Source organism: Pyxicephalus adspersus, chromosome 1 (assembly GCF_032062135.1).
Source record: "Pyxicephalus adspersus chromosome 1, UCB_Pads_2.0, whole genome shotgun sequence".
In the NCBI taxonomy this organism is placed as follows: domain Eukaryota; kingdom Metazoa; phylum Chordata; class Amphibia; order Anura; family Pyxicephalidae; genus Pyxicephalus; species Pyxicephalus adspersus.
In genome coordinates, this window is record NC_092858.1 from 14,897,401 (window position 1) to 14,911,908 (window position 14,508).

Here is a 14,508-nt window from a genome sequence, read left to right on the forward strand (position 1 = left end):
GTTACTTCAGTGTCACTGTCAGTATCTGTCTGTTATTTGCAACCCCTATTTAATGTACAGCGCTGCATAATATGTTGGCACTATATAAATGCCTTTTCCTAATAATAATACCAATATTAGACAAAAAAAGCTGCTCTACACCATTGATATGCCCTGTAGGGGTGAAGGATGGAACCACAAAGCGTGCCGAGATACAGTGATATCCAACACTATAAGTATCGACTGCTTAATGGTCTGGTGGAGGGAAGTATAAAGCTTTAGTATAATAACTCTTTTATTGTAGTAAAGTGCCAATAGGGTTTTAGTTTATTACATGACAGGGTCACTTTAATGTTCAGTGATGGACAAATCTGTGACATTTTGGGGGACACATAAATATATGCATAGAGATCTGTCCATCCTGAGTAGAGTCATATACATTTTATATCTGGATTGACTGTGGTCCTTACAGCTATTAAGTTCTATAGGCAGTGTACAATGTTTATTCTACCAATAGATCTACTTTAACGTTGGTAACAAAAGTTGTTAAAGTATCATAAATATATTATAATCACACCTGTATTCTGTTTTATTTAAGGAAGCAGCAACTCCAACACAATAGGACCAGAATTCCGGTCTGATCAGCAACCAGGTAAGTTTTTTTGTCCTAAGTTACTGATACTGTCACTTTGCCCATTTCTGTCTCTTTTAATTATAAATACTATTGAATACTATTTGAATTTGAGTACAGTCAATTCTTTTGGATAATGCAGGTCAGTGACCAGACCAGAGTTTGTAGCTCTCCCCCTGTTGTTTTTGTCTGCGTCATATTGATATTATATTTTCATAAAAAAATGCTGTAAGCAAAGTATTTGGAAATTTGTACTGTGGGGTATGGATTGGCCGGAGAGGAATCACTTTGATGCAGTTGGCCGGCTGTAACATGAATGTGACTTGTGTTAACATATACAAATTGAGAATCCTTGTTTAATGCAAAAGCTTGCTTAAGGTTTGCAAGGTAAGGCTGTTTGCCAGTGTGTAGAGGGATAATATAAAGTCTTCAATATTACACAGGGCTAGGATTGCTGGGGAATAGAGCAGAAGGGGAGCACAATGAACATCCAATCCTGGATTGAAATTGAGACAGGAAATAATCCACACAGTTTTCAAGATATATAAAAAATCAGTGGCTGACTCAACTCACCAGCCTTCTTTTTTACCTAAAATATCACTTGGTGGCCCTTTGAGTACCGGGTCTGGGATTCCCCATCTTGCACCTGTGTCTTCCTGCCACATTTGTTTGAGTAACATTTTTTTTGGAAATGGAGAGCCAGCTTGCATGGCCAAATGAAATATCTTTAAAACTGGGCAAGAATGTAAGTGAACTTCTTGTTCCTTCCCCCATCCCAGTCTACATGGATTGGAGTTTTCCTTTAATCTGGATTTGTCCTATGCCCAGTTCAAATGAGTTAATACAGAATTTCACACAGAAAGGATCAGCGGAGGATTACTTTCATTACTCTCTCCCTCTTTATGCATTTTAGGTTTACTGCTCACTTGGTCTCCATCTGCTTAGCTGCACTTTAAAGACTTTAAAAGTGAATCCAGCCAGCACCATAAAAAGCTTTTGGTTGAAAATCCTCCTTCTGCAGCGCTCCCATAATAAGCAGACAGCTGTTTTTCTCTTTTGTAAACTAATCTTTGGCTGGATAAGCACCAGACGACCAATAACTGTACAGTGCTCAGTCTTCCAAAAAAGAAACGGGTCATAATATTACATTCAAACCAGCGTCCTGAAAACCTTATATGAAAACCAGATGTGTTAAGACAAAGATTTTTCCTGTTCTTTTTTTTCCATTTGCTGTTTTCAGTGTGCAGGCACAGGCAGACGTATATACATTCGTCTCTACGGAAAATCCTGAACTGGCCACAACCTTCCTAGCTGTAATTTCTGTGCCTTTTTTCTTAAAGTGTACCTGAGCTTGAAAGGACTTTGTTAGTAAAAGATATGTTTATTCTACCCTGAAGAAGAATTATAAACCTATATAGCACATACCTTTGATTTGTTTCCATGTGGTACCAGTCAGGAGAAAATGTCTAAATCAACAAGCCAGAAAGTGACGCTCTGCACTGACTATGCTGTCAATTGCATTTCTTTTGAAGAGCATGCAGGTTACACTTGAAGCCATTTGACATATTTTTCCTGGAGATCGATGCATTTCTAATATGTTTGCATTAATATCTGTATCACCAGACAAAACCACGCCCTGGCTGCTGGTAGAACATCATTGTCTGAAAATTTTTTAAGCTATCAAGGATAAAATTGTCATTTGGTACAAAGTACCTTCAGTTGCACTGTGGTTTGTCATCTCAGAATTTGTGTGGAATTAATTCTCTTAGAAATCATATGATCCACATCTGTCTGTATTATTCGCCTTATATGTTTTGCTGTCATTAGCATTGTAAAAGCCTAGATGATGCCAACGTTAGCCACTGTATTGGCACTGCTGCATGGATAAACAAACTTCAATATCCATCTTTTACTAACCCTGATATTTAATTCCTTGCTGCTTACAGGGTCGGAATACCAGACTCAATCTAAACAATTTTCTAAACTGCTGAGCGCTATGATGTCTCAGTAGCCACCTGCTGACCCTGCAGCACTGAAGCCCGGATACTTTTTGCATGGAGTTTGAATTCTTTCCCCGCGTTGTTTCCTATCCGAAAAACATACTGGTGGGTTAATTGTGTTTAACTCCAGTTAGCCTTAGGCGATGTTAATAATTTATGTCTGTGGCAGGTATGTTAGATTGTAAGCTCCTTTAAAAGACAATTAGTTGATGTGACTGTGGACATAAATACATTATAATCCTTATACAATATGCATAATTCATCTCCCGACTTTCCATAGTATTTGTATGATGCTGAGAATAGAGAAGAATAGATGATATAACTCCAGCGTTCATGTGCAGAAGTTTTATCATCGATTGCCCTCTTTTAACTGAAAAGAGAATATGGAGGTATCTGCATACAGAACAGCCACATCCAACTAAATAATACGCATGCTCAGGGGTGGACATAGGGAGGTGCCATGCGTGCTTTTGCACCAGGGACTGAACCTTCCCTAGCCAATAGGGACACCCACAGGTGCCCCAGGTCAGTTTGGAGGGGGCACAATTCAGTTTTGCACTGTAAGCCACTATGCATGTTTATATATTATGTCAAAGCTGCCTGACCTTGGTCACACTACATTTCCACTGTATTGGGAATATACAATCAAACTATATTATGTGTGGCCAGCCTAAAACTTTTCCATCTAAAGAATGCAGTGCATGAAAACTCCCCTGCATAGATTGTAGCTGTTCACTAGTGTAGTTTGCAAACTATGGTGGCATCAGTGTTCTGTGGCTTTATATCCACCAGGTATCAGAAAGGTTTTAAATTATTGTACTTCATTTACAGGCATCAAATACTGGCAATATTGTTATACTTTACAAAGACATATCTTATATCAGTCTCACATTGGGCACACATTCTACCCCAGGTTCAGTAGGAGTACCCTTAGATATATTGCCATCTTAGAGAAAGCCGTTTATGTGTCAGAGCTTTACAGCTTTACCTTTTGTGACACAATAAGGAAATCTGCCGGATAATGACATCCCTGAAAATAGGATTTGTTTCTGCCCAGAAGAACAGCCGCTATAAACATCTCGAAAGTTTCCACAGTCATCTTGTTGATATTATGGGAAGTGTGAGACATAATTTGGTGTGATGGAAAGAGGCCCAGTACTAAGAGCACAGTCCCTCATATTAACCTAGGTTTACTAAGCAGTTCTAAAGAGTACCTGTGAGCATAAAAAGTGCACATATGACAGCATGCAGCGAGTTGTATAGCATGTCAAACTGAATAGTTTTTAGCATTTTAAAACAATTTCTATAGTCTCCTGTTTACAGGTCATCGCGTAACTCAGTGGAGATAAATGTGTATACCATAAAAAGGCTATTCATTTCAGTGTTCAACCCAGAATTTTTTTAAGCTGGGCGGGAGGAAATTGTAGGCGGGTGGCAGCCCCTGTATTGTGACCCAACTCAACAGTAACCACCCAAAACAGCCGGGTGGTTACTGAAAGGTGCTCGATGGTGCACCCAGCTAAAAGGGGCTGGGGAGAACATCATATTATAGGTACTCATCTGTAAAAGCCCTGAGACTGCTGCTGGGTGTCACCATCTTGTATATAATGTTAGCAGCTTCAGCAGACTTGAGGCTGTAAATCAGGTGAAATTCTGTACAAGTTCAGGGCCACATTACTCCTGTCAAAATGATTTGTGATTATTTATATAATATATGTTTAGTTTATATATATAGATAGATAGGTAGGTATAATTATAAGAAATATATTGCAGGTAAGCTTTAAAAATACTTGTTCTGCTTTTACTTGTATTTTTTTGGTTGTTGACTGGGTCTCTTTGTTACAAACATGTTTTGTAATAATGACAAAGTGAAAAAAGTTACATTTTATGTCAGATATTTATTCCATTTTGCATACATACCCCACAGCCAAAAAATGTAGATAGCATTCCCAACCGTGATGTTAAATAAATCCATCCAATGATATGCTCAACACTCTGGCACAAAATATATTTAGAATCACATATATATATAGCAAAACCTTATTTTTTTCTTCCACAAGTTTCCTTTTTGCTGTGATCCTAAGCAGTCCTGCATTGTGCCTAAGGACATTATGGGCTCTCCTACGTACTGGTAGAGAAGGGGAGTACTACCCCCTACACAATAAAATCTTTTATGCCTTGAAGTAAGGTTGGGGGTCTCTTCATAGTAAGTATCTTGTACTGAATGGTATTCAGCTTTAAAGACCTTCCCATGGTGCAGCCTGACTGGTAGTACCTACCCTCATGGCTGTTTTGGAAATATGGGGTACAAGAGAAAGTGAACTAAAACATCCACTGCAATGCATTTGCTCCACACCTTACTCTAGGACAGGGGTGTCAAACTCAAATACACAGTGGGCCGAAATTAAAAACTTACGACCAAGTCAGGGGTCAAAATTGAAATGTATTGAAATAATTGAGGAACTTTACTACTTCATCAATAACTAAACAACAAAATAACAAAAACAAACCCCTCTACACACACTTAGGGTTGAAAAGACTAATTTCTATCTGTCTATGCAGCCTGTGTGTTGTTCATCCTCTCACATCACACGTTTGCCTGACACTAAATATTACACTTTGCCGTCTCTAATGGATTCAAACAAACACAATGCCCCTAGTAGTCAGTCACCATGTGATCATTGCCTAGGCTTGTATTGCATGTATTTAAAATGATGATATGAGGTGATAACACGGGCAGACCAGATATAGTTCATTTTTGGAATTCTTTGGGTGGCAAAAAAAAAAACATGAGGACCCCTGCTCTAGGAGAATACAGTGCAATGATGTTGAAATAACACACAATGTGATATTTTTTATGGTAATAGATAACATCAAGGCTGTTTAAACTACTTAATGCACATATGGTACATTTTAAATCGCCAATGCAATAACGATCCATGCTTTTGAGAATTGCATATTTCAACAAATAAAATGCAAGGATATTCGTGGTTATGGGCCTGCACATTAGCCCGCTGTACTGCATGAATATCATAATGAAAAGTGTACCTGATCGGCTCATTAGCTAGTTTAATGCAAAAGTTTAATGTCCTAATTTATTTGACCTTTAGTGCAAGTGGTCTCATTCACACTTTACCATTCTTGTGTGTTGCCTTAACTTACATGTAATTGACCTACAGCATTTATATATTTATGTTTGGCATTAAACATAGTCATAACCATGGGACGGGAAAGGGATAAAGAAGAAGAAAAGGCAGGGATGGATAGTAGCTGAAAGCTCACTACTACACCAGAACAATCACAAACCTTGGTATGGTAAAAGATGGGTAAGATTTGGGGAAGTAGCCCGGCCTGTGTGAGCAAACTTTCCATTTTAGTTTAATGGTGATGTATTTATAGTTATATCCATTTTTATTAGAAAAAAACAGTGTACACCAGTGTACAATTCAGTATATCAAAATTGGTGTGATCAAAGACCAGGTATGTTTATTTAATGGACAGAAAGGATATTGAAGAGGAAACAGAGGAGTCAGTCATCCTTGGGAGTTTGTAGAAAAGACTGAACATCTGCACAAGGTTTAGGAGTTTGTATGGGTCATCTTGGGACATTGTAGGAAGAAAACCAGGGTGGCCTCAAGGAGCATGATAGATGATGGGAGGAAAGAGTAAAGCCAAGGAGAAGGTAGGGCTTGGAGGAATGGGAGAGGGGAAAAAGGCAAAGGTAAGGCACTGTGATCTTGTAAAATGCCTTATTCATATTCAACCAGATGTAGTACTGAGCAAGAAAATTGTATTACGTATCATTATCATCTGCAAGGAGTTTCTCTATACACATAGGGCCTAATTTATTAAAGCTCCCCAAGGCTGGGGAATATACACTTTCATCAGTGAACCTGGGTGATCCAGACAACTTGGGGATTTCTTAAAAGTCTTTTGATATTTGTTGGCAAGGGTTTTAAATCCTGGAACAGATCCATTCCAGGTTTGCTGAAACACGCAGGATCACTGATAAAAATGTACCTTTTCCCGTATTAGAGATCTTTATTAACCAGGCCCATAATGTCATTTGCAGTATGTACCCACAGAATCAAGGGTGAAATACTGAAGCTTTTCCAAAATAAAGGGATAATTTGGGGAGGTACAAAGTAACACAATACAGATTTCCTTTTACCGCCAATATAGATTGTAGGAAGATTACTATTATTAATATTAATAAAAAACATCATATATAAATCACCAACATATTAAGCAATGCTGTACATTAAATAGGGGTTACAAATGACAGACAGTGACACAGGAGGAGGCGAGGACCCTGCCCAGAAGAGCTTACAATCTAAGAGGTGGGGGAAATATCACACAATAGGAGGGGAGATATGTAGTGTTGAGAAGTAGTAAGAGTTTAAAGAGACAGAAGAAGAAGGGAAGGCAAGTTTGAAAAGATTTTGAGGTTTTGAGTGCTCCTTTAAAGATTACAGAAAGAGCAGTTTCTTGTGGCAGTATGATATGCTCAGACCACATGTTTTTATATATCTGAAAAACCTTGTTCTAGAATGGTCTAATGTAGGCACAATCCCACCAAATTTGGATGTAAATGCCCTTCTCTGCTCTGCCTCTCCAACAATGATCATCCACAGCAGGGAATATTCAGTTGAAGGCTTTGCATAGCTGGAAACTGATGAGGTGAGATCTTTCATTTTTTTATTAATTTATTTTAAATCTGTCTGTACTGTATTTTAACATCCAACCCATTTAGCATTACCTTACAGATTGTAGACAGAGTACATAGAGGAGGTACAGAAAAGGCTCACAGTCACTCAAAATCTGTAACTTGTCAATATTTTAAAGAGGAGTTTAATGTCTGCAATAGACATTAAGTCAGCCAATTGATCCTGCAATGATAATTATGTTTTTATTCGGTAACAGTGAAAGTTTCTTTGTTTCAGTGACATAAGGTCAGGTGAATTTAGGAGAAGACTGCTGACGCTATGGTGAACAATGTAGAAGCCTGCATAACAGGGAGATTTACAGCATCAGCATTATCCCAAAGTGACCTAAACGAACAAAAGAACATTACACCAGTGATGTTTCCTGAACATATAACACATATACTGATACAATAGGCTCAAAAGCATCCTAAAACTTTGCACCAGGAGAAAGATCCTTATTTTCTGGCATGTGACTAACATTTTCAAACCTTACACCTAAGGATTTTTATCTTGTTGTCTTGTTGTTTGTGAAAGCATTGTGCATTTTAATTGCATCCCATACCTGCTTTCCCCATGTAGTAGGTATGAGTGAGGGGCCAAATTTGATTATTATTATTAATAAACAGAATTTTTATAGCACCAACATTTTACGCAGCGCTGTACATTAAATAGGGGTTGCAAATGACAGATACAGACAGTGACACAGAAGGAGGGGAGGACCCTGCCCAGAAAAGCTTACAATCTTGATAAACTTGATTTTGTCAACATTAAATTCTAATTCAGCTATTTTGCACTGCTAGCACAATTTAAATATTGAAAAAAGCAAACAAATGGTTAGGGTTTAGCATAAGGTTTAGCCTGGGTCGGACTGGCCTGCTGCAGGGCCAAAACATCTTTCCATAGGCCCCCTGTAGAGTAACAAAATAAAGCATTCCTGCATTGTTCTGCTGATAGGTAAATGATAGTAGCAGTGGAATGGCTAAGGCATCTGCATAGGAGAGAGGGATCATTGCAAGAGCTAGTACTAAGGTAAAGAAAATTATTAAATGCTGCATTTATATGTAAAAGGATAAAAATGAATGACAGTGACCTTGTTACTTATCCTTGAACTTAAATGTTTAGGGTTTTTATTGTGCCACTGACACCAATGTCAGGGCTTTTTTTGCAGCAAGTAAAGTGACATACACTTTTTTTAACCACTTTTGCTGGGTGATCCAGCAAACCTGAAATGGATCTGGTCCAGGATTCAAAATTTTTGCTAACAAATGACTTTGAAGAAATCTGTTCCAGGTTTGCTGGATCACCCAGCTTCACTGATAAAAGTGTATCCTCTCCAGCCATGGAGAGCTTTATTAAATTAGCACAGACAAACAAGTGTAGAAGAATGTTTTTTTGGGACTCTTTAGTTATATGTAAGCAGTCTTAAGTACAAGAAAGAGGTCTTTAAGAGTCATTTATACCATGTGAGCCATTATTAAAATGGTCCTGCATTTCTATATGGAATGAGTCATTTTCTATCTGTTTAACCTTTTACCCTGCACTGTATGTGCTTCAAATGTTTGCGTGGGTCCCCCCACCTGGCCACTCTGGTTTCCTCACACATTCTGAAAACATGCAATTAGGTTAATTGGCTTTCCCCAATTGACCTTAGATTGTGGTAATGACATATGGCTATGGAAGGGACATTAGATTGTGAGCTCCTTAGAGAGACAGCTAGTAACATGACTATGGACTTTGTAAAGCACTGCGTAATATATTGGCACTATAAAAAATACAAAAATACTAATGATAATAAATAATAAAAAATGCTTCCCTGGTGGAAATTCCCTATTCCAAGTTGGGTCTAGCAGGAGGGCTAGCGTTATAAGTGGGGTTAGTGTTTTGTACAATAGGTCCAGGGCCAGTCAGGAGGCTTTAGGGTCAAGGCTAAGTATTGGCTTTCTAATTGAAGTCAGTTTTTGCATATTGGGGATGGTCCAGTTTGGGTGATTTCAATAGCTAAGGATATGTGTTAGCACTGATAGGTTCCTACACAAACTTTCTGATGAGATAGTTACACAGCAATAAATGCAAATTTATTTTTAAGGTCTTGTGTATTTTCATGGTTTTCCTTTGTTTGGTGTGCTTTAAATCAGATAAAGGATTTATAGAACACTCATGGCAGATTGATTGACTGAAAGACTCATTAGTGCCGCCTGCTCATACTCTTCCCTCTGGATAGAATACTTGAAATGTTCTGGTTTCCTCTGTATTTCAGGCTCAGAGAAAATCAGATATGAAGATTATATGACTATAAAATTACTTTGTAATGAACAATAACAAGTGCCAAAAAGACATGCAGTGCCACTGTGCTAGATGTAACATGCAGGGTCCGGTGATAACGCTGCAGGGTTACTGATAAAAATCACAAAGGGCTTTTTAATTCCACAATATTCTTATACCAGGTTTAGGATGAGATATATTTTTGGGGAAGTTCATGCATGCTATTATTGTCTGAATGTAGCAATCTCTCACGGAGATCACTGCATCCCTCATGACAATACCTGCATCTGCTTTTCACCTAAAAATGCATAGTACACATTTATTATTACACGGTATTTATATAGCGCCAACATATTACACAGCACTGTACCAAGTCCTAGCTGTCCCTCAAAAGAGCTCACTATCTAATGTCCCTACCATAGTCATATGTCTTTAATACAGCCTTAAGGTCAAATTTAGGGGGAAGGCAATTTATCTAACTGCATGTTTTTGGGAGGAAACCGGATAACCTGGGGAAAATCCACACAAACACAGGGAGTACCTGCAAACTCCATGCAGATAGGGCCCAGGTCGAGATTGGAACCTGGGACCCAGTGCTGCAAAGGCCAGAGTGCTAACCATTGCGGAATCGTGCTGCCCATGTTTCAGACATCATTCAGGCAATATTCACAAATATCTGACACAGATCAGTCCCTGTTCAGGCTATTTACTTGGGCAAAAAAAGTTACAATGTTGCAATTTGAACACTTTGAAAGAGGAGAATGAGAAAATCCTCTCTGTCTAGGTAAGGTCACGGGATTGGTGCTGCGGGACTGCTGATGACATCATCTATGTCTAGGTAAGGTCAATAAATTAGTGCTCCAGCACTCCTGATGATATCATCTCTACCTAGGTAAGGACCATGGAGTGGAGTTCTTTATGATAAAAGGTAGAGCTTTCTTTGAAAAATTATACTTTTGCTGTATAACTAAATATGTCAGGATTTCATTCATGCAGATGTGTAAAGTTACTGTGTTGTCCAATTTATTTTTATACCCCCAGGATAAAAAAAAACCTTTGTCCAGAACGCAACTATATTTGATCAAAACCATACAAACTTCTCCAGCCCACATCCTCATGTGCTTGTCCTGGAAAACATATATTTTTTATTAATATTGATATATTTTTTTTTAATTTAACCCCCAAATGTTTGCATTTTGTTTTAAAGAGCCAATATAAAGGAACCAAAGAGCCTGCTGTATTAAAGAATGGAAAAAATACACTTTATCAGTGAACCTGGGTAATCCAGCAAACCTGGAATGGATCTGGTCCAGGATTGAAAACATTTACTAACAAATAGCAAATGCCTTTTAAGAAATCCATTCCAGGTTTACCGAATCACTCAGGTACACTGATAAAAGTATATATTCTCCAGCCTTGGAGAGCTTTAATAAATCAGGCCCAATGTGAAGAGCAGTACCACACATAGTTGAAAGGAGGCTAGGGAGAACATGCAAACTCCATGCAGGTAGTGTGCTAGCTGGGATTAGAACCTGGAACCGTGGTGGTGCTAGCCAAGGAACCACCATTCCACCCCAGCTACCACCTCCTCTAGGTTTTAACACTGAAACAAATGGGTGTGGACCCTATTATTTATTTCAATGCATTAAGGGGTGGTAGGTGGTTGGTAAACAAGCGGCTGGCAGGTATTTAGTGCACCACAACTACCCAATACCTGCGGTTGAACTGCAATCTGATCCAACCTTCAGTGTAGCACTACCATATACTGAATTTATTACCCACACAGGGATCATCCCCTGAGGAAGCCATATTGGCGAAACGCATCAGGCAGAAAGAGACACATTTTTAAAAAGTACTAATATACAACCAGACTATCATCAGATATTGGTAACTCTTACTCATATGTACTATACTGGTTGTACTCAGCATAGCTGAACTCTGTCTAGTCAATACTATATGCTGTTTTAATAAGTTATTGTATATGTTTGTTGCCAAAAAAGCTGCTTCTCATATATACATAGCACAATAGTCTTGGCAACCACGCCAATATCAGTTTGAGATTTCCCTTGGTTTCCAATAACTGAAAGGGTAAATAATGTTCCCCCTAAAAATTAACCCTATGTACGGTTTAGCCCATACACATAATTTAGCAAGCTGCACTTTACTTGCCGAATAAATTCTGCTGATAGGCTGCTTTAATATCGGGCTACATTGCGGCTTATATTAATGGAAAATATATGATTGGCAGAACATGAGCCCCTTTCCTGTAGGTCATGGCATTGCCTTGTGGTTTAGGGTCAGATATCTCCCTCAGCCATCTATGGCCATTCAATTGCTGTAATGCTTGCAAAGCTACAATGGAATTTTGGGGGGAAGACTCATCACAGCAATGTGAAAATTACAATCGGAGGTCTCCTTGTCCTTTAATCCTCCTTGAGAAAGCAGCGGGATGAAAAGGAAGTATCATGGAGGAGGCAGCCTTTGTGTAACAGTTAGAGCCTGGGTAATAGTTGTAATTAATTTGGGAAATCACAGGGGAGCTGGCAGGCAGACTTCCTCTCCAGAGTTCCTCATAATGAGATAACGCCGGCTGTGGCAATGGCTGAGACTCAACGTGGCGCTGGCAGCTTAATAATCGCCTGAAAAATCTGTACCCCTGAGATAGGAAACTGTATAGAACTGTAACATGTACTTTACAATGGAGTCACAGCACTGCAGATCTAAAAGGTCACATTGTTATTCTCTATATAAAACAGAGCCAGTGATTGTGTGAATGTATCCTCAGCTGTCACAATGCAGCAACAATACAGTGTAGACAGAAAATATTCACTGGTTTATTGGTATGGATAACATAGTGAAGAGTTGTTTGGTGTTTCCGATTGGGGGAATTTCTGTTCACTTTCTACACAACAAGAAGTCAGAGGAAATCTCCCCTGGCAGTTGTTACCATTAAAAGTTCTTTGCTTCCCATCTCAGCAAAATACAAAATGTAGAATTTTCCAATATTTTATGTCCCATAATGAACTCTAGGACAAAGGAGAGGGTGAATCTCTCAGTGCAGGCAGCAGTCTGACAGGTCAGGCATCCAGTGCAAACAGGAGTTACAATGTCCAGATCCCTATTTAATGTACAGCGCTGCGTAATATGTTGGTGCTATATAAATCCTGTTTATTAATAATAGTAATACTTGGACCTAGTCCAGGCAGCAAGTCCCAGCACTAGGACCCATTAATAATCGCCTGAAAAATCTGTACCCCTGAGATAGGAAACTGTATAGAACTGTAACATGTACTTTACAATGGAGTCACAGCACTGCAGATCTAAAAGGTCACATTGTTATTCTCTATATAAAACAGAGCCAGTGATTGTGTGAATGTATCCTCAGCTGTCACAATGCAGCAACAATACAGTGTAGACAGAAAATATTCACTGGTTTATTGGTATGGATAACATAGTGAAGAGTTGTTTGGTGTTTCCGATTGGGGGAATTTCTGTTCACTTTCTACACAACAAGAAGTCAGAGGAAATCTCTCCTGGCAGTTGTTACCATTAAAAGTTCTTTGCTTCCCATCTCAGCAAAAAACAAAATGTAGAATTTTCCAATATTTTATGTCCCATAATGAACTCTAGGACAAAGGAGAGGGTGAATCTCTCAGTGCAGGCAACAGTCTGACAGGTCAGGCATCCAGTGCAGACAGCAGTTACAATGTCCAGATCCCTATTTAATGTACAGCGCTGCGTAATATGTTGGTGCTATATAAATCCTGTTTATTAATAATAGTAATACTTGGACCTAGTCCAGGCAGCAAGTCCCAGCACTAGGACCCAATTCAGGCAGTAATTATAGTTCATATACTGGGATCAGTGCAGGCAGCAGTCACATTCCCAGCATTAAGACCCAGAGCAGACAGCAGTCCCACAATTCAGGCACTAGGATCCAGTGCAGGAAACAATTACTCTCCAAGTACCAGGACATGTGCAAGCAGCAGATCTAGGACCCCATAGAGGCAGCAATTACAGTCCCGGGACCTGGACAAGCAGCAGTCCTACAGTCCATGCACCCATTATAGGGAACAATCATATAGTCCAGGCATTAGGACCCTAGCAGAAATTTCACAGTGCCAGTACAGGGATCAGGCAGCAATTGCAGTCCCAGCATTAGGACCCAGTGCAGGCAGCAGTGCTAAAGTTTAGGCACTGAGATCCGCTGGAGGCAGCAATCACACAGTGAGGGCACTAGGACCCAGTGCAGGCAGCAGTTAGTCCCGGCATTAGGACCCAGGGATGGCACATTCCTCTCATTCCAGTGAATGGGGCTGATTGTTGCGGCTCGGTGTTGGAGCTGTGTGTGTGTGATCAGCACCATGTACTGCCAGCCCTGTGCCCGGGGACTCCTGTGAGAGGTGAGCGATGCCCTGTGTGTGCCCTGCATGCCCGGGGATGGTACCGAGAACCTGAGCCGCACATGGCACACACTGCCGGTCCATTCACACTATAGGCAGGCTTAGAGGAGAAACCTTCCTACCGATCACCTCCCTGCACCGATCACTTCCCTGCAACCTTCCAGCACCGATCACTTCCCTGCAACTTCCCAGCACCGATCATTACCCAGCACCGATCACCTCCCTGCAACCTTCCAGCACTGATCACTTCCCTGCAACATTCCAGCACCGACCACCTACCTGCCTGCAACCTTCCAGAACTTATCATTTCCCAGCACTGATTAATTACACAGAGCACCTTTTGCATTGTTTACCTTCCAGCACTGATCACCTCCCTGCAACCTTCCAGCACTGATCACCTCCCTGCAACCTTCCTGCACTATTTACCTCCTTCGTTCAGCTTCTGCAATAATCAACTCCTTCACATCTCTGCACCTTCCCTGCACTGATAACTTCCCTTCTATCTTCCTGCCCTTATTTCTACACAG

General features: G+C 39.8%; 1 protein-coding gene across 3 annotated transcripts in view; it reads left to right on the top strand.

The window, feature by feature from the left end:
• Positions 1-14,508, top strand: part of AMOTL1 (angiomotin like 1) — an 87,005-nt gene that overhangs the window by 17,183 nt on the left and 55,314 nt on the right. For 2 of the 3 annotated variants that reach the window (XM_072402719.1, XM_072402713.1), the window contains exon 3: positions 578-631. In XM_072402719.1, the coding sequence (XP_072258820.1) occupies positions 578-631 (54 nt within the window). Of the gene's footprint in view, positions 1-577; positions 632-13,856; positions 13,982-14,508 lie in introns of those variants that run through there. The other variant, XM_072402727.1, reaches the window with a different exon arrangement.